The sequence below is a fragment of the Eutrigla gurnardus genome, assembly GCF_963514095.1.
Source record: "Eutrigla gurnardus genome assembly, chromosome: 2".
Lineage (NCBI taxonomy): Eukaryota > Metazoa > Chordata > Actinopteri > Perciformes > Triglidae > Eutrigla > Eutrigla gurnardus.
In genome coordinates this window covers 29,450,173-29,475,528 of record NC_139916.1, presented here as the reverse complement: position 1 = coordinate 29,475,528, position 25,356 = coordinate 29,450,173, and the positions used below count along the sequence as shown (strand labels likewise).

The window sequence follows — 25,356 nt, the reverse complement described above, 5'->3', positions numbered from 1 at the left end:
AGTATGTTTAAGTGCCATTTTAAAGATCTTAAAGCATATTTTTATGATTATTGGGATAATATGGCAAACAATTATTTTGGTCAGGATTGTCATGACATGAAAATATTATATTGTCCCAGGTCTGGTGTGGACATTTTTAAAAAGCAGACCAAGACATATGTAGAGTCATCATCATTCTGTCTTTTTCTCCAATGAACCAAGACCCAAGCAAATGATCCATCATAAGTTAAAGCCTCATCTCTCTACAGCACAGAGCAGCCAGCAGGGAAACACTGCTGTCTGGATATAGTAAAGCTAGACCGCAAAGCCTCTTAGCAGCCTGCTGGAGGACAATGGGACAGAGCAGGACAACAGACAAAAGCGAAAACAAAGAAGCCCGTTGGCTCATAATTCAGACATGGTGCTTAAAGACAGACGGAGCTGTTAGTGAGAGGCTGCAGAAATCTAATCAGATCACTCTGTGTCCATCAGATATAATATTTAGAGGCACCTGAACTCTGATAAGTTCACTTCTGGGTTTAGCTTTGCTTCTAAAAAGCAAAAGTGGCAATCAACACAGCTGTTTTAACCTCAATTTGAACTTGTCAATAGAAGGATTGTTTTCATGAGCCATGTGGAATTTACATCTGGCAGACTGCAACCTCTGGTTCTGAAAAATAAAGCCATGGCTGAAGAGCCTTAAACTTGCATTCTGTCTATTGGCCATTAGAGGGCTACTCCTCTGGTTGCAAAACAGTATTATAAACATGAGTTTATGGTCTCAATCTTTAGTTTCAAGTCTTCTTCAATCCAGCATGATGTTCATTTAGTACATTATGGTCCATTTACAGTCAAACAGACCAGAAAGCAGGGGATGCTTTATAGCTGTTCCTCACGGTCACACTCAAAGGTGGAGTGAAAAGCTGACCATCGTGGCGAGGGTCGACACACAAACACGTTCACACAGTCTCTCCTGGAAGGCATTCACTGAGTTGAACCAAAGTAAAGTTTCATACCTCGGAGAAATGGGTGAAAATATCGGAGAACAAAAACAATGTTATACTGATGTAAGTTGTCATGGCCTTGAAGGCATCTTGTCTTTGCAGAGTCTGGTAACAACAAACACATTCCTGTACTTTCTTTGGGGTCCAAACTTATTTTTTTTCATCCTTCAAAACGACGTTGTGTATTTATATCATGGGCCCTAGTTTCGTGGCGCAGGGCGGCGCAGGGTGGCGGAGCCGGCGTAATGCAAGTTTCGACCCGTGCAGCCTTGCGCACGGTCAGTTTGGCAGTTTGGTGGATCGCCTGCGCCAAGATGGGTGTGGCGGCGCAGCAGGGGGAGGTGTCACAGATTCAGCTTGGCGTAGCGGAAGTTTCGTGGCAAAAAGCCTCGCCAAGACTTCGCCGAAAACCCGCCAGCTCCGACCTGGTCTACTCTCGGTGCAAGGCGCAAATAAAGTCCATTCATTCAAGGCGAATTACAGCTGGCGGAGTAGAAGTTTGGCTGACCGGCGGGCAGTGCGTACACATCACCGAGACCTCACAGGCAGGTTTCCACAGTTCCAGGCTCATTTAAATGCAATAAATAATCACAACAAACACTATTTAATGCAACTAATTGAATCAACACCTGAATTTATATCTATATAGATTGTCCCGTCACATCTGACGTCAGATCAAAGGCGGATGGCACGCGTAACGGAAACTCAGCCTCTCGGACCAAAACATCTCCCTCTCTCTCTCCTGTTTTTTATAATATGGGCATTGTTATTATTATGATACGCGCGCACAGCGCGTGATGAGCGTGGTGGGAGCGGCGGCGCTGCTTCTGTCATCGGGTTGTCAAGTGACGGAACTTGCACTGAACCTCCCCTAACGCATTAAAGGAGAGGAGAGGAGCTCATTTGATTGGTGAAGATCTGAATCGGCTGTATTAATCCCAGTCCACGCCTCGTCTCCTCCTCGTCTCCCACTCACGCCTTCTTCTCCTCCCTCTTTCCCACTTGCACGGGTGGGCGAGACGGGAGGAGTGCCTGCGCGGTGATGAAACTTGCAAAGTCCAGGCGGACACACCCCGTCGGCGTGGCGCAGGTGCTCTGCGTGCTGACTACGCCTAGTCTACGAAACGAGGGCCCTATGTATTCATGGATTTCATCCAGAGGAGCTGCAAGTCGTAGTACTTATCATCCTGTCACACAGCCGCTGTGATGAACAGAGGATCTGAACGGGATGCAGACGCTTCTGACTGACAGACGTTGTGCTGCTGAGCTGCATTCCATCAAACTATCCTCCTTTTGTTCGTGATGTATCTGAGGTGAATCAGAGAACAAACATCAAACTGGCAAACAAGCTGAAGATCAGATGTGAACAACCACAGACACGTCACACGCTGTGGTCCGACATCTAGACACATTTAGAAGAACAATGAGTCCCTTTAGTCAGAAGTTACTACAGCGTTGACTGACAACGTCCCTGGTTCACATGTCATTCCACATCTCTCTCTCTCCCCTTGTTCACCCTGCTCACCCAAAAGCCACAGAGCTTACACCAGGAGACTGATGTTCGTGTCCCATTAGAACCAAGCATCTCACCCAACTCTGCAGTGTTGTGGCATCTTTTGTTTTGTTTTCTTCACTAAGCAAATGTTTCAAACCTTTTTACAATGTAATTGAGAGTGTTGGGCAAGTTACTTCAAAAGTGTAATGCATTATTTATTACTTGTTACTGTCATTTCAAAGTAATTAGTTACATTACAATATTACTGTCTTTGAATTGTAAGGCATTACACTACTTTTACATTACTTTTGCATTACTTTTCGCCAAAATAAAAGGAAATATGGATTTTTTGTTCTCAATAGATCTTGTGTTCAATGCAGCTCATTACACAGCAGGATGTGATGTTTTTCGCTTCAAAATAAAAGAACAAAAAACGGAAAATGACTCGTATCCCGTTATTCGTTTTAAAAACGGAAAACGAGAACGACTCGTTAACGGATATTAGATATTGTGTTCATGAATGGGATTCGGGGATGAAATAACAGTGCCACGTTTATTTTTAATGACCTTGAAGGCGCTGTATGCTGCGAAATTACCTGAAAGCCTACCTTAGACATTTAGGGGGAGCTCTAAAACACTGTTCATAAACGCTCTGCGTTTTGAAGTAAACCTACTGTTTTAAACTCGCACCAAAAGCGTTATGACGCAGACATAAAAGCGGTTCAAAACCGACGGGGAGAATCGGAGCCTCCGCCTCCTCGCCGGCCCTCAGCTGTTGATCCTCGGTGTGCCGGGTCGGCTGCGCTCTGACCGACCGGGAGCCGCTCCGTGAGTCGGTGTCCAGCTCATGGAGCCTGCTAACAACAGCGCTTAATTAACATAGTGTAGAGTTACACGGACCGGCTTTCACACTTTTCCAAAAGTGGAGGGTATGCCCATCTCGCGATCGCGAATGTAGAGTCAATTGATTTCGGGTTTAAAATGCATTGTAACACGTGTTACTGAGATTTGTACCGAGTAAAATATTACCAGTTTTTCTTTTGTAATGCCTTACATTACCGCGTTACAGCAAACCGTAATGCATTACAGTAATGCATTACTTTTGTAACGCGTTACTCCCAACACTGGTAATTGAGAGTGTTGTTTAGTTGTACTCTCCCGGTCCGCCAACATTGCTGCAACAACCCGATTGTGCAGATACATGTTGCACAACATCAGGAGGATACGTCCCCTTCTAACCCAGAAGACAGCGCAGATTCTGGTCCAGGTTCTGGTCATCTCACGACTAGACTACCGCGACTCCCTCCTGGCTGATCTGCCTGCACGTTGCCATCCGACCTCTGCAGCTCACCCAGAATGCAGCAGCTCGACTGGTCTTCAACCAACCTAAGTTCTCTCACACCACACCTCCTCCGCTCCCTTCGCCCGCTTCCTGTAGCTGCTCCCATCCGCTTCAAGACGCTAATACTTAACTTTACATCCTGAACCTATATGCAGCACACGATCCAAGAAATCACATAAATCAATGGGAAATCACATTTTAGGTTCCATGCTCTGTCATCTACCAACTACGTTACTTTTCCTGTCGTTTAAGATTTTATCCGTGATCTCTTTTCAGTATCGCTATCAAAATCTTCAGGCAGGGAATCATATCAAAGTCACAATTGTGATATCGTGAAAACCCTGATCTCAAGATCCGATCTGTTAAATGATGAATCTGTTGTCGACCAATGGGAATGACTTCAGTAGCTAGTTACAGTTAGCAGCAAGGCATTTGTAGTTGTTTCTGAACCACAGGCCGACTTTAGAAACCCTGAGGTCATGACCCCTACATGCCGCCTCTGGGGATTTCACTTTGTGATCACAGGAATAAAACTCAATATCACATATTTGCTTGGTGCTTACGCCTTCTGATTCCATGAGTGACATATATTTTCGTTGATATACGTCAATGGTTGAGTCATTCTTTTGAGCCTCTTTGTTTTTACATTGTCTAACTGCGTGGAGTTTAAATCCTGCCAGAAAGTGAGAGCAAAGATAGAAGAAGCAGAGAAGTTTCCTTTACATCACAAATGCAGTCAGAGACGTGGGCGATACAAAATAACGCTTTCATAACGCTTTCGTCAACGTCACCAGAGCCGAGGACGACACGAAGACAGAGAACCAGAGAGATGTGGACAGACAAAGAGAGAACGAAGGAATCAAGAGAGGAGTTTGAGGAGAAGAAAGCGTCGGCGTGAGTCTCTCTCACCTTGACGTTTGGCTTCCTCGTTGAGAATCCTCGGTACCATCCTGGAGAGAACAAACACAAGTGACTCAGACAGCAAACAGAGATTCAGTGATGACTCAATATGTAATCAGACTTGATGATTACTTTTAACTACAGGGGAAAAATAAAATAGTCTTTAAAAGGACCAATGGAAACCAATGGCTGGAATAAAACTGAAAAACAACTGACATTCTACCATGCATTGGAAAATATTAAGCAATACTGCAGTATTTTTAAATAAAATGTGGGACGATTAAGACTAGCTTTTAACTTTTAACCGTTGTCTGGGTTTATAACGGCCTACTGATGTGAGGTGGATCCTATACTAGAGTATACTTTATGAAGTTACTCATGTAATATAAAGGCTTTTCTATCAAAATATCACACATTTATTCTCATTTCAGGACACAGATGTGTTTTGAACATATATAAGCTATGAAAGCCCAGGTTTTATAAAGGAATTAGAATGAAGGATATATCATTGCGGTGAATGCGTGCCACATGTACATTGAAAGAGTTTACTGAAGGAAAAAACAGGCTCAAAACAGGATGGAAGGATGAATCATGACTCAGCAGAGTTAACATTAAAGTTGATCTACAGGAGAATAAAAATACTAAAGCAATTTCAGAATGCCAGAGAGCTTTACTGCACTAAATTATATTATATTGTTGTGCATGAATTGAGTGTTTTCATTTACATTAAGACATTTACACAATAAATGAATGTATACATATTCACCACAATGCAGGAAATAAAGTGGGGTCTTTTGCAGTACATAATACAAGTAATACAGAGACAAACAGTAAACAGATACGTTATCAAGGTATATGTTGTTAAGGGGTGGATTAAATGATAAAAAGGAATTAGCAGTTTAAAGAATTATAAAAAGTAAAAATATAAAATGTATTTAAGGTTTTGGGGGTTTAAGAGGGATGAATAGTTTGGATTTATTGTTGCATTTCATGTTTAAAAGCTATAAAGTTTTTCTGTTTGATAACAACATTTCCCGGGGGAGGAACAAGCTGGACATTGTATGCAGTTTTGAAGTCTCTGATATAATCTATGTATGTTAGCAGAACAAGGATCAAACTCAAGTTCTTTGATTTAGCTGCCCTGACGAAGATGGCAGTCTGCAACCAAGCATTCAATATGTATTAGCCATGGACATTTAGTCAAAGTGAGCATTATTAAATCAGAGTTGCCCCGGGATAAAGCCCGCTTCAGTCCACCAGAGAAAAGTGAGACAACCGTGAAGTTACAGACATCTTAAATCCTGATGCTTCTCTTTTAAGTTAGAAGCAGCATCTCTTTCCGTGACCTCTAAACAGAATAATGGACCAGGCATGAATATGAACATTTCATGTCACGATTATCACGGACAACATACTTTCACTTTAGTATCCTGATAATCATCAAAATATGCTTAAAACTCCTAAAATGGCCCTTTAACATTTAACATCTAATACACGGGTATTACTTTAGATTTTGTTATTTGTGTAGGATATTCTTATTTATTTTTTTATCATAAACCTTGAGGCCACCCTGCTTAAATAAATGATAAATACATTTAAAAATATTAACTTTGTTTTGTCTTATATTTGTCTTATGTTTTTTAAATGAGGCCCTAGTTTCTCTTGTCTACCATGATAGTGAGCTAGAAGACTTTATCAAGTCACTCGTGGCTTTACGATTATCCTGATAATGGATATTCACCACGATCAATAATAGACGTTCCTTTGCAATGGACATTGGAGACAAATCAAACACCTCAATCAGCAGAAGTCTGTCCCTGGGATCCCACTGCCCCCCCCTGAAACCTGGGTGCCCTTCTGTGTCGTTCAGTTTGTGAGTGAGTTTGTGTGTCTGTGAGTATGTGATGATTTCCTTCCTCCTCTTAGAAAGCGAACGGGTTCTTTCCACATAGACAGACGTTCATCAGAGGCCTCTGTCGACTAGGAAGCTGGACTCAAAGTAAAACTCAGCTGAAAGTGACTTGTCCCCAGGGATGAAACATGTACAGGGGAGCTCCCAGAGGTCCTCTGGGACTTCAGTTGTCTCCACCCAAGTGGAACTCAATATGATTGTGTTGCTGGATCTTGGATGTAGAAGGCTTTGTGTCCATGTCTGAAGCAAAGAGGACTTCTCTTTTGATCAAAGTGATGCATATATTTTGGTCTGTGTTTTAAGACGGGTGAGTTGCATTTATCGTCACAGACCTTGCTGCCTTTTACATGAGACCATCCCCAGTTCAGCATCGACAACAGTCCAGGTGACAGTTGCACCAGGAGCAGGGTCCCCGTCCCTCCTCACAGGGAGGGAGAACGCAGTAAGAACTCAGGGGCCAAACACATCACCTGCAAACCCGTGTTCCTTTGGTAGGGTGTGGCTGGCATGTGCTCCTCACTGAGGCGGGCTTTACTACTGAACCACTTCCTTCCTGTTCTGGTGGAGGTAGATGTGGTAGGAACGGACAATGAAAGATTGATATTAGTGGTTTTTCATGAGGATGAACTTTATCTTTTTTCAGTATCAAGAGCTCCACATCTGCTTGGATCCACTCCTGATCACCTGGTTGATCACACACCCCGCTCACAGGTTCCCCAGCTGTTTCACCTGTCAAGGAGCCTTTTTGAAGCAACTGCTTTCAGTGTGACTGGGACCTTAGTCCACTGCCCCGGGTAGTGGCATGGTCACCACAGATAGTCGAAGCACTGGGCCACCTTAGCATTTCCAAGCAGACCTAGGGATGATCACAGCACACCGCAATGTACCCGGCGAGCCAGCAGTGGGGAAAAGGTTCCCATAAGGGGATTCACCAACATGATAAACTGTCCCTGACCTGCCGAGTTGGGACATATGGTGGTTGAAATTCCTAATTAACATCCCATTGGGATCGTTTTAGTGCTGAGAGACAAAAAATAAATTGACAATTTGTGTCCCTGTACCTGAAACCAATTGATTGATTTTGGTAAGTATTTCACAGCCCACCATGACAATGGGCTTCCCAATCAGACCTTTACCTCTCAATGCTTTTACACCCTTGTGAGATCTCTCTGCTACATTCTTTGAAGACTTGTTGATTGATGTTCATGTTGGGTTGCATTCAAGTCCATTGTATCTACATCGCACAATATCACTAATTTGCCTCAACAAGCTTTACAGTCTGTCCAGCATATGACGGTGTTCTTGTTCCCTCACATCAGACAAGTAAAACTCAACTGAAGAACACCTTTCACAACCTGTCACAGAGAAGACCGGATCATGGTGAGACAGGGTCTGTTACCGGTACATATGCCCCAATCCACCCGTCGGACTATTCAGCACTAGACTTGTTGCTCACTCAGCAATACGGAAGGAATCTTGGTTAGTTTCCTTTCCTCCACTTAACCTCAGCGGGTTCTGAGATGATACCTTCATAGACAACCACAATGCTGCTAGAAAGCCAATCTTTTACAATATTCTGACACAGGGCCCTAGTTTCGTGGCGCAGCGCAGGGTGGCGGAGCCGGCGTAATGCAAGTTTCGACCCGCGCAGCCTTGCGCAAGGTCAGTTTGGCAGTTTGGTGGATCGCCTGGTGCTGACTATGCCTAGTCTACGAAACTAGGGTCCATAATGTCCACCTTGTCCTCATAACAAACACATTTTTCTATAAAGAATTTTTGGAAATATCCTAAAGAATTGTAAAGTAATGGCACCTATCACCAAACATTAAATAAGTTAATCAATCATGACCTATTATTACAGAAACGTTCCACAGACAGATAACAACAATGATGCTGCATCAACCAGGATGCAATTTTTTATTTTTATCTTCTTGCAGAATCACAAGATCCATTTCTCAGCCGTTCCTATAATCTGATATGAATATGGAGAAGACGGCTTAATTGGCTGCTTACTTAATAACCAATCAAGACACATTTATCACCCGCGTAAAGGCGGCTGTGTTTACTCCCCAGCCTCTCATCTATATGGAAATCCGACTGGGGTGGGACAAGAGTCTGGCCTGTTTGTCAGGGTTGAATGAGTGAACTGTAGCTGAGTGAGTTCAAAATCATAATAAGTTAAAGGAAATACATTCATTCATGCATGATTACTCTCCATTAGTGAGAGACAGAGCTGACAGAGCAGGTGTTGTATCTCATTTCTCCGTCATCGCAGAGCCGTTCTCTGTAGAAGAGTAATCATCTTGCCTCCCGTGTCCAAACAGCTCACTAAGCGCTTATTACAATAATCTTTTTACAGTGTTATCAAATTCAAAATAATAATCTCTGTGAATCATCTCAAAGTGGAAAGCACAACTCGAGGAGACACTCCTATCAAGCTGATGCCGGTTCAGACGGAACTCATTATGAATTTATTCAATAGATGCAGGTTTCAAATCAGCCAAATATGAGCCTTAAGTGATGCTTCTTGTCCCTGCAGAGCGCGCCGCAAGCTAGATGATGAAAAGGGGAATTGCTTGTTGATGCAGTAATAGCACCCAAGGAGACCGTTCTCATTAGGATTGTGACAGTGATTCAATAGAGGTGTGAGCTGCTCTCAGATCAGCACCCCATTTCAACAACGCCAACAGGTATCGACTGATCGGACTAAACATCAGTATACTGTGCAAATATTCATAGAAAGCAGGCCAAGGACAAGCATGCTAACTATCTCCATAGTTACTCTATCGGTTGCCATAGCAACAAAGACAGAACACTTGATTAGAAGCATCAGGACACTGTTAGATATCAGGTTGCCTGACACACAGCTACGTTTCCATCTTCATGCCTTCTAGCTACCTTTTGAGAGTTGTTCTCTTGAAAATGTAGAAAATAGTGGTTGATAGTTCTGGCTGAAGAAGGAGAATAAGAGTTAAATGGACACGGTTTTCAGTGCTCATCTGACGAGTTCTAAAGGAAAGAGTGTTGAATTTGATGTATTTGTGGTTTGTTTGTAGCCAGCTGTGCTGTGGTGTTACTTTCAGTGTGTTGGTAACTTTTTGAACACAGTTTTGTTTTTTTTGGCGATTAATTGTTTCTGCTGTACTGTGAACTGTGCTATTTGGTAGATATGGAGTTTAAATTGGCAGAGTTTGTTGAATGTCCTACCCTGTAGGAGTTTTATCGATGGACGAAAGCTAATCTGTTGTTAATTGCTGATCACTATGAGGTAGCTGTTACCAAACAATCTAAGAAGCAGTTTGTTAAGGCTGAGTTACTTGCTACCTTAGTGGATAAAAGTATTTTGCCACAGTTACACAGTACTCCCAAAACTCCTGAATGGTCAATTCAGTCTATGGATGAAGCAGTAAGACTTAAAGAACTGGAAGTTCAACTACAGCGTTTAGCTTTGAAAGAAAAATAACTAGTATTTGAATGATCTTGAAACTAAAATGCTTGATCAACACACACTAATACCCATGCGCGAGTTAGAGCTTGATATTGCTTCTTAAGTTGCTACAAGAGCCACAGATTTTGATGTCAGGAGAAACATCCGTTTAGTTCCTCCTTTCAATGAAAGCAATATTGACAAATATTTCATCTTGGGTGTTCTACTCTTAAGTGGCCGAGAAATGTGTGGTCTTTGTAGCTGCAATGTGTTTTGAGTAGTAAAGTGCAGAATATGTACTTGTCACTTCCAGTAGAAATTAGTCTTGATTTTAATGAAGTTAAAGCTGCTATACATGGTATCAGAAGTGTATCGACAGAAGTTTCGTAGACTGAAAAAGTCTTTATGGAGTCTGACCTTGTCTCAGGGGAGGTTGCTGTCGGGGTGTGCACTTGTTTCCCAATTAAAGTGGTTGCCTTTTTAATGGGAATGATTTAGCTGGGGTCAAAGTGCTGGTTAGTCCTAAATTACGCTAATCCCTGTTAGGCAGTTTCCAGATGAGCTTGCTCAAAAGTTTCCCAACGTTTTTGCAGCATGTGCAGTTACTCGTTAAAGGTCTGTGACGGGACGAGCAGCCCGTCACGGCAGCAATGCGCTGCCTACATTAAAAGACTGTGTGTTTATGTTGCTGTATTTTTTTGTTTCGCGCAGGCTCGCGCAGGCACGCCTCCCGTCTCGCCCACCCACGCAAGTGGGAAAGAGGGAGGAGAAGAAGGCGTGAGTAGGAGACGAGGAGGAGACGAGGCGTGGACTGGGATTAATAGAGCCGATTCAGATCTTCACCAATCAAATGAGCTCCTCTCCTCTCCTTTAATGGGTTAGGGGAGGTTCAGTGCAAGTTCCGTCACTTGACAACCCGATGACAGAAGCAGCGCCGCCGCTCCCACCACGCGCATCACGCGCTGTGCGTGCATATAATAATAATAACAATGCCGATATTATAAAAAACAGGAGAGAGAGAGAGGGAGATGTTTTGGTCCGAGAGGCTGAGTTTCCGTTACGCGTGAAATCCGCCTTTGATCTGACGTCAGATGTGACGGGACAACCTATATAGATATAAATTCACGTGTTGATTCAATTAGTTGCATTAAATAGTGTTTGTTGTGATTATTTATTGCATTTGCCACTCCGCCAGCTGTGATTCGCCTTGAATGAATGGACTTTATTTGCGCCTTGCGCCTTACGCCAAGAGTAGACTAGGTTGGAGCTGGCGGGCTTTTGGCGAAGTTTCGGCGAGGCTTTTTGCCACGAAACTTCCGCTGCACCAAGCTGAATCTGTGATGCCTCCCCCTGCTGCGCCGCCACGGCCATCTTGGCGCAGGCGATCCACCAAACTGCCAAACTGACCGTGCGCAAGGCTGCGCGGGTCGAAACTTGCATTACGCCGGCTCCGCCACCCTGCGCCACCCTGCGCTGCACCACGAAACTAGGGCCCTTTGTGTTCAGATTCAGAGTGTAAAGACTCAGGAGTAGGTATTTTGTCTGAGGTTGAGCATTTTGTCCAGTTGATTTCTGGACAAAAAGAAAATGCTACTTTGTCTCCTTTGTTGGAAGCTGCTGGAGAGAAAGTTGAATCTTTGTTAACAGGTTTGTGAAAAGTGGGTTGCTCAGCTGTAAGTGGATGTGACCGACGGTCTCTCCAGTTTCTTAATTCTCAAAGAAACTGAATTGCCATCAAAAGTGGTACTCCACCATTGAGAAGGATGCTTTGGCACTTGTCATGGCTCTAGAGCATTGTGAAGTCTATGTTGGCTCATCTAGTGTTCCTGTTTTTGTCACAGACCATAATCCTCATTAACTGCAGGGCTTCAATGTGGAGATCAAACATATCCGTGGCAGGGATAATGTTCTGGCTGATGCCTTGTCACGCTCTTTAAAAAAAATGTAACCTGATAAGAGGGTGTACTTTTGGGTTAACTTTTTTTCTTTGCTCTTTCATTGTTCAGTAACTTAGGATGGGGATGTTACATGCTTTGGCTCCCCCTTCAAACATTTGTTGAATAAATTTATAAACTACTACTACTACTGCTGCTAATAATAATAATAATAGTAATAATAATGAGTGATACTCAGTTATTTCTGAAACATTCATTAAACGTCTGTGAAAAGAGGAAGAATTCAAACATAATTTGTGATTAAGGCAAACTGCTGCATTGCAACAATAGTCTATATAGTATGATTTAGCGATTTAGTAGTTTTAATGGATAGAATAGAATGGCTTTGTTGTCATTGCACATTTTATGAGATGACCTGTGCATCTCCAAAAATCAGCATGATAAAAAAAGTATGCAGTTTCAAGGAATCAGGTGGACTATTAGACAGTCATTTCATGGTGGAGTTTAGTTGGATGATGGCTCTGTGAATGGTCTTGGAGCCTGGGAGTGCCGTTCTTTAGTACTCTGTAGCGCCTCCCAGATGGCACATACATCACACCCCTTTACTTTGACCTACAGTCCAGGAATTCAATCTCATTAAACACATTTAATTCAAAAAGACTGCAGACGTGCGTCTCACTGTGTTTACGACAACTAAATAAAGAACATTATCCATCAAGTTCACTCCCGTAATGACTGATGTGTGCGGCCTCTTCTCTGCCAGGCTGTTGAGTATTTAAAGCTCTCTCCTGGACATCCTCAACAGCAGCAGAAAAGCCTGACCAGCATAATGAGAGGCTGTTCATCGCCGTGACTACGGGCTCTTCAGTAACACTGACAGTACTAACAGTCAAAATCTCATACTTTAAATTACTGCTACGGCCTTAATCGAGGTCTAATGCTTTCTCAAGTGTTATGTCTCTAATCTATATTTCAAGAGTGGAACTCGGGGATGGCGTTCCCGGCAGCCTGGCTGCCGCCTCCACATCATCGTCATTATAGTCATTGAGTTTGTGTCTGGGGAGGAAATGTTAGTGCAGCCAGTGAAGTGTTAGCCACAGTGCAAGAGGGCAGGGGAAGCCACTTATTTTTTACCTAGCATCTTATACACTGCTGTTACTGTAGAACACTGTATTTCACCTCATGTATTTATTTAATCGTCTTGATGACATTAAATATTACATTTTGATACTTCTATTTAAAATACAACAGCACAGCATTTCCTTTCTTTGCACCAACATATCACAAGCACTTAATGGTTGGAGTTATTGGGTCTACCTACCCATGTTATAACCTTTACCTTTTTATTCTTCAGAATGTTTCCCAACTCTCTTTTTAACTCCAGCTATAGTGTACCCACAGTCACCTCTATAGGTCGGTGCACCTGAACCCCACCAGGACCCTGAACCCAAACTATTACCTAACCAAACAAGTATTGAAAGTCCTGAAATGTAAAGATTTACATTATGGGGACATTCATTTTGTCCACAGAAGAATGTTAGGTCCCCACAATGACACTGATGTATGTCCCCACAATGGGTAACACACACACACACACACACACACACACACACACACACACACACACACACACACACACACACACACACCCACTGGCCATCCAGAAGTGTAGATAAATGATGGGAAAAGTAGTCAGCATGACTGGAGATTTTTTTGCAAAAAATAAATGTTTACCTCAGTTTAAATAACTTCCAATCACACAAAGAACCATTCTCTCATAAATATCTGTCCCGTGCTACTTGCCAGCCATTGTTTGGCTGTTTGGAGGCTATTTTCTAAAGATGTATTTGCATGTTCAGATAATAACAGACGCAGGGGGGAATCTGGAAACTGCCACAGGGACGTTGGACAAAAGTTAGCCCCGGCTTGCCCTGATAATCGCTGTGTGGTAAAGCTGCGTTGCCAGTTTGTGATAATAGCCGACGTTCCTCGCTGGAGGAGTTGCATTTCATAACAAGGGCAAATGACATTGCTGATTGGCTGACGTGGAGTCAGATTGGGGTTGAGTACGAGGCTGCAGATATTAAAGTCAACTCTTCTCCCTCGCCCCTTCTCTGCCTCTCCCCTCCCCAGGGAAGGAAAGGTTGACTCAGCCCCCGGCGCTGGATCGATCCTAGCAGCCGACCCGGCCCTGGCTAATGGAGCACACACTTATTATCTGCAAAAAGACAACACTTCCTGGCTTCGGATGCATCCTGGATTGAGTTGCTAATTTCTGGGAGTCACAGTGGAAACAGAAACGGGAGCAGCGTCGGTTAATAAGTTGGGCTGCCGTCCAGGCCTGCGCTCAGCTATTACAGCCTATTTGCACTCATTATTCCAGAGAGCTGTGGATGCAGCATGGAGTCAGACTTTGTGTTTACTGGGTGTGTTTTTGAGAACGCAGCCTCGGCAGCATTAGTGGAAGTCTTTCTATCTGGTGTCTTCATGAAAATCTGGGACATGGACAGCACAATGCCGTTCTGATTGCTGACTATGTCCACCTACATATGACCGTTCAGATGAAGGAGGACTCAAACACAGGCAAGGACTAGTTTTAGTAAATATAAGCAGTATGGGTCAGACTTTACATGAAGTAGACACTCATCAGCATTAATTAATGCTTAACTAATGCTCAGTTCTTCCTCAGTTAATGTAGAACTCATGTAAGACTGAATGAAAACTGAATCAAAAGTCTTAATTACAGACGAATCTATAACCTAAGTCATACATCAATACATTTTAGGACACATGTTTGAGTTAATATATGAAGTATGACTTACATTACATTTACATTTACATTTACATTTACATTATATATTCTCATGATTGACTCTGTCACTAATTAAGACTAACTTTTCATTAGTTAGTGATGGGGTAACCATTCATTCATGGCTGAGTCCTCCATGAGTCTTACATGAGTTCTACATGAACTCAGGATGAACTGGGCATTAGTTAAACATCAATTAATGCTGATGAGTGTCTACTTAATGTAAAGTCTTACCGCAGTATGTTTTAGCTCACATCCATATGAGTCTCCAGTTTACACCATCGACCAGAGCTGTTCAACTATGTGTTCAGGGGGCCACACTTTCAGAAAGCCCAGGGACTGGGGGCCAGACATTATCCATGACCCCCAATTAACACCTTTTTCCCTGTTTGCTAATTTGTATTTATTGGGTAGAATTTCTTACATTGACTCCAGATATGACACACATTTCTCTTGAAAACATAGATAATAAAGCATAATAATAATAATAATACAGCTGAATTTTTGCATGAAGTGAAGAAACATCCTAGTCTTGATAAGTTAGATTAAGGCTGCTTTAAAAACCACGTACGCATCAAGAATGATTGACAGAAAGTTTCTGAGAGACAGAGACACAGAGCGTAACCATAGTAACCCACTGTCACTCCTGCATACAGTGGAAGAGGAGAGAGACGCTGAATGAGATGATTCTGATCAACATGGAACTGAATTACAGTACAATAGATTTGTGTGTATTTCTCACTTTCACCCTGATGGTCTGAATAACTGGATGCTTCTCCTCGTCTGCCCTCATACTGATACTAGAAATAGATGGAGATCTACATCAGATGTAGAACAAGATGGAGATATCCAGATGTCAAAAAAAGCTTTGCTTCATACCACAACTTTATCAGTTATGCATTTCTTTGTCACTGTGGGAGAAAAAGCGAGATTTATTGTGGCAGAATATCCATTATTTGCAGGATTTGTTTTTATTTTTGTTTTCCCGGCAGGCTGTCAGTTGAACAGTCCGGCCATATACTGTATATGAGGAATCAACGGGGTCATCATCACGTCACCCATTGGTTTGTGGACTACGGTGTTTTTGAAGCCTCCTCATGTGTTTGACTGAATTTCCCAGCATCATATCCAGCGACATGATTATTGAGCGTGCTCACATCATAATGTCGATGCTCCAACAATATATGGAGCACACAGACATCCCCAAAGCTCTCCATTCTCTCCACCCAAACATGTGGTTATAATATGTTGGACGTAAACAGACTAAAACCTGCACGGAACGCCCGTGTGGAGGTCTGGGTGGTGGACGGGTCACAAACAGGACTTTCACTCAGGAGACTGATGTTAGTGTCCCGTTACAACCAAGTAGTTTAGTTGTGTTCCAAACACATGATGTTTTATACTAAACCTAACCAAGGAGTTTTGTAGCCTTAACCTAACTTTGTACTTTTTTGTTTTGTTTTGTGTTTTTTTAACCACATGTTTCAAACTGTTCCCCTTTGTTGTGGAAACAAATCCATTTCCCGAAGTTTAGTTTGGAAAAATAATTTTGTTGGAAACAGGACTACAATATCAGCCAAAATCATACTTTGTTTGTAACTGGCCCTGCTCCACTCTGAGATCCACAGCCAAACCAGTATCTAGGCAGTATCTATGCAGGGTCGGGCGGACGCGTTGGTGTGTACTGACTGGCTTCCCTCCCTGCCCATGTAAATCAGTTGGAATGAAGCTCATTAAACTATTCAACAATAAATATTTAAACTTCAACCACGTACAGTTTGGCCACTACAAGACTATTGCAGACTGATGAAGGAGTCGTGATTTCAAATGTACTGTATTGATCATGAACAAGAAGCAGCACAATGCAAACATTCATTTGCATTGTGCATAAGCCATAGTAACTTGTTTGTGTTGGGAATTTAGCTTTTTTTGCACGACACACTTTAAAACTAGTAAAATCACAATGTAGTTTCAGTCTAATTGATGACATACATGTTCCATCCGTGCAGATGGCTGATGGGATCCAGTTGTTCACTGTGTTGGCCTCAAGATCCACATTCACTTCCCTCCTGTTCTTTATTCTAACGTTAAGTTGTGACAGTCATGTGTTAGCCTGCAGGATGTTTGCTGCTGCTTCAGCTCATCGTTACCGGATCAAACCCCCACCGTGTGCTCATCATCTCTTACCTTCACATTTTTCCAGAATCTGAACGGTCTCTCCCACCTCCAGAGCCAAACCCTGAGTCACTGAGCCCCGGAAGCTGCAGATCACTGTGGACAGACAGAGACACAACAAAAGATGGTGAAAATCTGAGTTTGCAATAAGTTTGCTTTCCTAATAGCAGCAACTAATTATTCCATGAATCTAGACATGTACAGATTTGATTCTTCAGATCATTCAGTATCACTTTCATCTTCAGCAGAGATCACAAACCGATGACACAATGACCCACGTGAGTCCACAGCCGTGAACGTCAGCAGCATGACACAGTCAGTGTTGATGTTCTCATCCTCATGACTGCACCCAGCACAACAGACAGAGCTCAATGACATCAACATATATTTGATTTATATTCAAATTTCATTTCATGTAAGATGCCCTTCTGGTGGACCTTTAAAGTCTGGGTGAAGCAAAAACAAAAATGTGTTATTAGCCAGCCAGCCAAATGTGAATGATTCAAAAGAAATCAGCAAGTGTATCAAAGTAATTTTCAATATAATATGGATAGACTGATGAACTTGGCTGTTATTTGATTTTTCATGATTATTATTATTTTGATATAGGTAAAGATAAAGGGCCCTAGTTTCGTGGCGCAGCACAGGGCGGCGCAGGGTGGCGGAGCCGGCGCAATGCAAGTTTCGACCCGCGCAGCCTTGCGCACCGTCAGTTTGGCAGTTTGGTGGATCGCCTGCGCCAAGATGGGTGTGGCGGCGCAGCAGGGGGAGGCGTCACAGATTCAGCTTTGCATAGCGGAAGTTTCGTAGAAAAAAGCCTCGCCGAGACTGCGCTGAAAGTTCGCCAGCTCCAACCTGGTCTACTTTCGGCGCAAGGCGCAAGGCGTAAATAAAGTCCATTCATTCAAGGCGAATCACAGCTGGCGGAGTGGAAGTTTGGCTGACGGCGTGCAGTGCGCACACGTCACCGAGACCTCACAGGCAGGTTTCCACAGTTCCAGGCACATTTAAATGCAATAAATAATCACAACAAACACTATTTAATGCAACTGATTGAATCAACACGTGAATTTATATCTATATAGATTGTCCCGTCACATCTGACGTCAGATCAAAGGCGGATGGCACGCGTAACGGAAACTCAGCCTCTCGGACCAAAACATCTCCCTCTCTCTCTCCTGTTTTTTATAATATGGGCATTGTTATTATTATGATACGCGCGCACAGCGCGTGATGAGCGTGGTGGGAGCGGCGGCGCTGCTTCTGTCATCGGGTTGTCAAGTGACGGAACTTGCACTGAACCTCCCCTAACGCATTAAAGGAGAGGAGAGGAGCTCATTTGATTGGTGAAGATCTGAATCGGCTGTGTTAATCCCAGTCCACGCCTCGTCTCCTCCTCGTCTCCCACTCACGCCTTCTTCTCCTCCCTCTTTCCCACTTGCGCCGGTGGGCGAGACGGGAGGTGTGCCTGCGCGAGCCTGCGCGGTGCACGAAACTTGCAAAGTCCAGGCGGACACACCCCGTCGGCGCGGCGCAGGTGCGCTGAAAGCTGACTGCGCCTGGTCTACGAAACTAGGGCCCAAAGTCTAAAATGTCTTGTCTTTTTATGGCGTTATATTTGTACCACATTCATGAAGGAGCAATGTGAGATTTTGAGCGCAGAAAAATACATTTTGCGAGCACAGAAATGATATTTTGAAGAGAAATGATACGCGAGCAAAACATAATGTCATTTGAGCAGGCAAAAATATATTACTCTCACTCAGTTTTACTCATGCCCTCTCTCAAACTCTTGCTCGCTGCGCTGCAGACCGCTGCACGCGCGCTCTCAATCTGTCCCTTCTGTGCACGCTCAACTTTGTCTTTACGCTCGCTCAACCTGGCACAGCGTTACAAATGTGCCACCACAGCAACCAATCAGAGACTTGGAGAAGCTCAATTCTGATTCGCTGTTACGTATCCAATCACAACGCTTCCATAACACGCCGAACGAGTGGGATTTTATACTGTGTCCGAAATCATTCCCTACTCCCTATATAGGGGAGTTCTATGGAGGGCACTATATAGTGGACTCAAAGGCAAAATGAAAAAACACTTTCGGACACTACTCGGGGGATTTCTTTCGGCGCCGTTGATGACGTTGTCCTGACGCATAATTAATACGTGTCAGATTCCGCCAACGGCTTTTAAGTCTCACGCAGAGAAATTACCAGGATAATTATTTTTTTAATACATATTCGTTGCGAAAATTTACAAAACCAACGAGTCCTCCAGCAAGAGGGGGATTCCGTGCCCATCTCATTTCTTGAGAAAAAAATAATTTTCAATAATGAGACGATCACTACATCGTCCTCACTGCTATTTTTATTTTCAACGATCCCGATCGGATCCAGGTGGACTTCAGGACCAGGTTGCAGCACTACCAGCACCCCACATCTCCGCGATCCACCAGACCTGAACAGGCTGCAGTCCATCCCCGATCCCAAACTCCTCGGCGATCCCTCGCCACAATCTGTCCCTCATCTCCGCATCTTTATACTACAATTTCTTTCTTAACAAAGGAAAGTGATTCCAATATATTTTAGTGAGTTTTAACTATCTTCCAGAATGAAGACAGGATCAGAGCAACAGGTGTTTCAGTGTAAAGAGTGACCGTGTTAACTGGTGACTTTTCAGTCTGTGGCGTTGAGTCTTGTAATTCAGCCTCTGAAGGATGAAGCCCATGTATCTGGACACAGACTTGAACGATGAAACCAGTCAAGAACAAACTTTCATCCTCAGCTGTTTGTCTCCTTCTACATCCACACAGAACACTACATCAACTCAACTCTTGGTTCTGAACACAGAACCAGATCTTAACCCTGCATGTCTCCTGTCTTTGTCTCCAACTGTCCCTTTGTGTCCGGAGACCGTCCCTCTGAGCTCACAGCAGCTGATTCAGTCAGTCTGTGGTGAATCAACCTTAATACAAAGCCGACTTCATGACCGAGTCCTGTCACGCTCCTCGAGGACTCCTGACAGTCCTCCTCTCTGTCGGCCCTGTCACTATGGAAATACAGTTCAGCTGTCAGTCTAATAGTTACAAATCCAGACTAATCCCTCCGTAATGATAATGTTTCCAAATGACTTTCTCAGTCCGATGGTTTACACTTCACTTCACAGGCTGAACACAGCGCTGTATGTTCATAGAATTCATTAAGATAGAAATGGCCCAAAATGAGATGCATTAGTCCGTTCCAGCAGAAGTTAGAAGAAAACTGTCACAGGGAGAATTTCTGGGCAGAAGTTGCAATAATAATATAAAAGTTACACTGTAAAATTTTACCAGGATTTAACAATATTTAACTGTAATATTTCACAATAAATTATTGTATTAGCACTTTACAGGCTTTAACTGTAATAATCACAATATGATACTGTAATTTAGAATTTACTGTGAAATCGATGAAGACACAGTGCATTACTGTGAAAAAACTGATACCAGGATTACACAACATTTTACTGTATTGTTTCACAGTAAAATACTATATTCAAAGCATCCTCTGTGATAACACAACAAATTACTGTAAAACTTTAACCGTGCTGCATTGTGGGATCAAGAAGAGGGAAACTGGTGGATCGATGCCGTTCTCTTCAATGGTGGATACTGTTTGGACCCGACACACCATAGAAGAACTCAAAGGTAAGGTTAACATCATTAGCCTAAAATATTAGACAGCTTGTCACAACTGTCTATTAGTTGTGTGAGTTAGTAAATGAACGATCTTTTGGATCAAGGTAACTCATGCTCCACTTTTTTGGCTGTTAAGTCATTTCAAAGCCGTTTTTCTCCGCGAAGCTTTGCCTCACAGAGAAGTAACGTATATCTTTGAAAAGTTCAAATCATGTGCATTCGTGTAATGGTCTCCACATGTCATTAGGAGGCACAGTGTGTGAGTTATTCGACCGAGAATACGCTGTGTTTTTGCCGCGAATTAGCATGAAAGTCAAAGCAAGCTAACGTTAGCCTCCAGCTGCAGCAAATAACTCATTTCAAAGCTGTTTTTCTCCGCGAAGCTTTGCCTCACAGAGAAGTAACTTATATCCATGGTTGTCTTTGCTTATTGTTTACAGGTGCTTCTTGGGCATTAACCCAGAGATGGGTCCACGTCGAAGAAGAAGCATGGAGCCATCAATCCAAATGTGAGCACTCTACAAAGAAAGCTTGTTGACTTCGATTGGTCAGTTTAAATGTGAAATTGTTGCGTAGTTAATGTCAGAATGTTCATATTGTATATGTTCACAAGTTGTTGATTGTTAAATAGTTTTTATAATTATTAAAAATTTAAAATGAGTATTGTCTTTGTTTCCTTTGTTTTTACTTTTAATTTAGCAAATCCAAAGCATGTTTGTGTGGTAAAATCACAGTTGAGTCAAGTTTGCAATATTTTACTGTATTATTTAAATTGTAAATTAACAGTAAATTACTGGCTACTGGGTTGCATTACTTTTACAGTAAAAATTACTGTAATTTACATACAGCTACATACTGCTATATCACAGTAATTCCATGGGCATGGCAACTGTGAAGTTACAGTATATATCTGTAGTTGCATTGTATTTTACTGTGAAATATTTACAGTACATTATTGTGAAACATAAGTAGTACATTACTGTGAAATATTTATAATAAATTACTGTGAAATTACTGTAAAAGTAATGCATTGCATTTTACAGTGTAGGATAACAATGACTGCAAACTACAACAACAACGCCAACATCATGCAGGAAGTGTGCATTTCTGAATAGAGGGGTTAAGTCCCGCCCGTTCCTGTGGACCACCACAGGACCATATTGTTAATGTTGGTATGGTAGTCAAGAATGTTATACTCCAAAGTCAAACTTTGGATTTCAACACCATATCCACTTCACATAGAACATATAGCTCCGTGTTGCTAGGTGACCGAGCAGCAATGAGTCGTCCTTCCAACAAGTTCTCACTGCAAAGCATCAAATAGAACGGCTTGTTCAGCACTCATTCCCCTCTTCTCTCTGTTAAACGTATACTCAGAAAACAGAAGAAGACTAAATAAATAACTAGACATAGTTCAGAAATAGCATTAACGTGGAGGTAACAAACAATATGATATGTAGCTTCTTTTAAATCAAGGTGAAAAACAAAATGACATGATTTTAATTGGCATTTTTATATGATTATTTTAGAACACCTCTGTCCCTCTTTATAAGAAAAGATTATGATGAAGATTTTATCCTGTGGGTAATGGGGGCGGGACTAGATAAGCTTTGGCTTCTCCCGCTTTCCCTTTCGGCCATGTGTATTGTATTATTTTAACAAAGATGAAGTGTGATGATGACGATTTAATTGACATGCCCGAAATAAACAAATAAACAACAAAAATACTCCATCCGTTGCTCTACCCATAATGCAGCAGGTGCCTGGTCACATACAAACGCTAAATGAGCATCATTATTTGATAATGGGTTGTTCCTTCTGTGTGGTAGAAAGAAAATAGTTCCTCCATGAAACTGCTCATGACAAGGTCCATGGGTCTGCCTCTGTAACCCGGTCAGGATTTCTGGAACGACACAACTCTGCTGGGATATTCAAATGTATTTTTTTTGGCCTTATAGTTCCATCACATAGTAGAGAAGGCAGATATGTCTGCTGCAGATTGCCGTCTGATAGCGTGGCAGCGAGGACACACACCTCACACCTCACGTCAGCGGATTGTTTGCATCTGTCTCTGTCTGCCATCGTCTGTCTCCGTCTCCATCTGTCTCTGTCTCGTTGCCACCGTCTGTCTCTCTGTCACTGTCACGCTCCTCCAGCTCTCCGTTATCAATGCCACACTGTGGGATTATCACCGTTCTGTCACTGACACCCCCCCTCCCTCTCATTTGTTCATTGTCATCACTGTCACTCCATCCTGGTCAGAGACCCTGTCCCCATCTGTCTGTTAGAGACCCCGTCTGTCTGCCAGAGACCCCGTCTGTCTGTCAGAGACCCTGTCTGTCCTCACTCAGTCTTGTCCTCTAGCCCTGATCTCGGACGAAATGTGGAAATAAAAAGATGGATACAACCGCAGAGTTTGCTTTGCGTTCAAGTGGGAAATCCACCTGAAACATCGGGGATTCTATGTCACATCCAAAATCATCAGGTTGGGAGAAAAACTCAATACAGCTTAGTATCTCAGTACTTTCCTAGGTAATATTGTATCTATATCTGGATGCCAAGTATTAATATTTTATTACATAAACTATTACTATTGCAAAGACAAGTTAAACCTTTTGGTAACAATTGCTTCTTGAGTCCACTAGATGGTGCTGTTAGTTCTGGACATGTGTAAAGTCAGCAGGATTGAACAGTGTAGATGTGAATACATAGTTGAGTTTGTCAGGTGCATGATACAACACTCATGGCAGGTTTTTATCACAGTGTTGGTCATTCTGTCTGCTTCACTGACAAACGATTTAGCTGCAACAAAAGTGATTGCGTGAGATGAAGCGAGTGAAAACTTTCTGTATTCCCTAAAACAGATGTTGACAAACTGCATTATTTGCAGTAGGGCTGCGTGATATTGGAAAACACCGACATAAAAGGTCACACCCACAACATAATGGAGGATAATGAGACTTGCTTTGTGTGTCCAGACGGGTCAGGTGGGGTCGCAGCGCACCAATACACAAAGGAAATTCCCCTGATGAAAATGTGATTCTCTCCCCTACTATTTATCATCAATAAATGATATCTTGTGCTTAGTCGTACCGTCCTGTGAGGTCATGTGCTCTCACCTTTCTCCCCTAAAAGCACAAGCAGCGATCAGTGACTGTCATCCTTCTTTTGAACTTGAGCCTTGACTACATAGAACTGCTGCGTATAGAAGACAGATTAGAGATCAGAATGAGCAATAATATAGTTTTCTACAAATGTCTCTTCCCATGTATAATATCCTGTTGAGTGATTGAAGAGGGGGCTCTCTGAATGATGAATATTTTAATCTGTTTAATCTGTTGCAGCGGTGATTCATGTGTGACTTGTTGATCCTGATAGCCGGAAACGTACCATTGCTCCTGATGAAACCAGGTTTTCTGTTCTCAAAATAGCAACGAGAAAACTCTCAGAAACAACGGTGTTTATCTGAACGACGTCCGGAACAGAGAGACTCACTTTCATAGAACTGTTGGCTGGAAACATTTAATCAACCCAGAAGTTTCAGTGTAGAACTGTGATGAAGCAAAGACTTCTGTCTTATCTCAGTGTGAACACCTGATCAGAGATGGTGGCTGACGCCATGACAACGGCTGAACAACGTAGTCATGAACTTTCATTAGTGAACGAAAACATGAAGTTCTCAGTACACAGTAAAACAGGAGATATAGGATTAGAGCTGTATGACTGATGGGAGGAATATATATGTTTGATATAGAAATCTTCCATATAGTCACAAAATTTCATTTTTCATTTTATTTGCATGTCGCTCAAATGACGTTACGCAAAAAACAAATGTTAAGTTTAAGTAAATAGTCTTTTCTCCCCACCATAAATAGTATTTTTCAAAATGTAATATCACCAGCTCTGGACATTACACAGTCACAGTCATAGTCACAGTCATAGTCAGTTCTTGTGTCCATCATGAAAAAGGATCCTAATGCTTTCTCTGTACAGGAAACCTATAGATAACATGGTGTGGCTGAAATGTCACATCTTCCAGCCAGTCAGATATTATTTACACCTGGATCACCCTGTATTCTGATTTTACATTTCTTTGACTACATTGCATGTATTTAATTCAATTTATAGAGCCCGCAATCACAAATATAACCTCAGAGGGCTTTACAATCTGTACAACATATTATACCTTATAACAAGGTTTATTAAGTATTATAAGTGGTGGACATTATGTATTATCAGTAATAACGCTTCATACCTCCATGTCCACGTGAGCCCGGTGTTTAAAAGAAGAATCTGAGTCCTGGATGTTACACATACATTAGAACTACATTAGAATTTATAATGTGTTATGATACATTAGAGCAGTTCTGTGTCTTTAGAATTGATGCATTATATACGTGACCTCATAGAAAGTGTTACCAAAAGATCTAACAAAACAAGTTTCCTTTCTCATCTCTTGACCACATTCAGTTGTATTCCTAACAGTCGCTGTGGTGAGAACTGATTTCCTGTTCCTGCACCTTCACGAAGCTGGAAGCGGCGGAGAGAAGAGCCGGAGCAAAACGTGGCGGGGAAGTGAACACGGGGGATTAGCGCTGCCGCTCTGTCTCCGGATGGCATCGGCATTCAGTTTATCCAGCGGATTGGCTCGATGCTCTCCCAAATGACTCACATCTGTTAGGCCAGTCACACCACTTAGCCTGCAGCCTCTACGTGTTGGGGACTCTGCAGGGGCAAATAATGGA

At 42.5% G+C, this 25,356-nt stretch overlaps 1 protein-coding gene across 7 annotated transcripts in view; it reads right to left on the bottom strand.

The window, feature by feature from the left end:
* The window catches only part of LOC311023379 (dedicator of cytokinesis protein 3-like), a 229,237-nt gene that overhangs the window by 123,270 nt on the left and 80,611 nt on the right, over nt 1–25,356 (bottom strand). For all 7 annotated transcript variants that reach the window (XM_084025179.1, XM_084025180.1, XM_084025178.1 and 4 more), the window contains exons 2-3: nt 16,951–17,034; nt 4,730–4,770 (exon numbers count right to left, since the gene is read on the bottom strand). In XM_084025179.1, the coding sequence (XP_083881305.1) occupies nt 4,730–4,770; nt 16,951–17,034 (125 nt within the window). The remainder of the gene's footprint in view (nt 1–4,729; nt 4,771–16,950; nt 17,035–25,356) is intronic.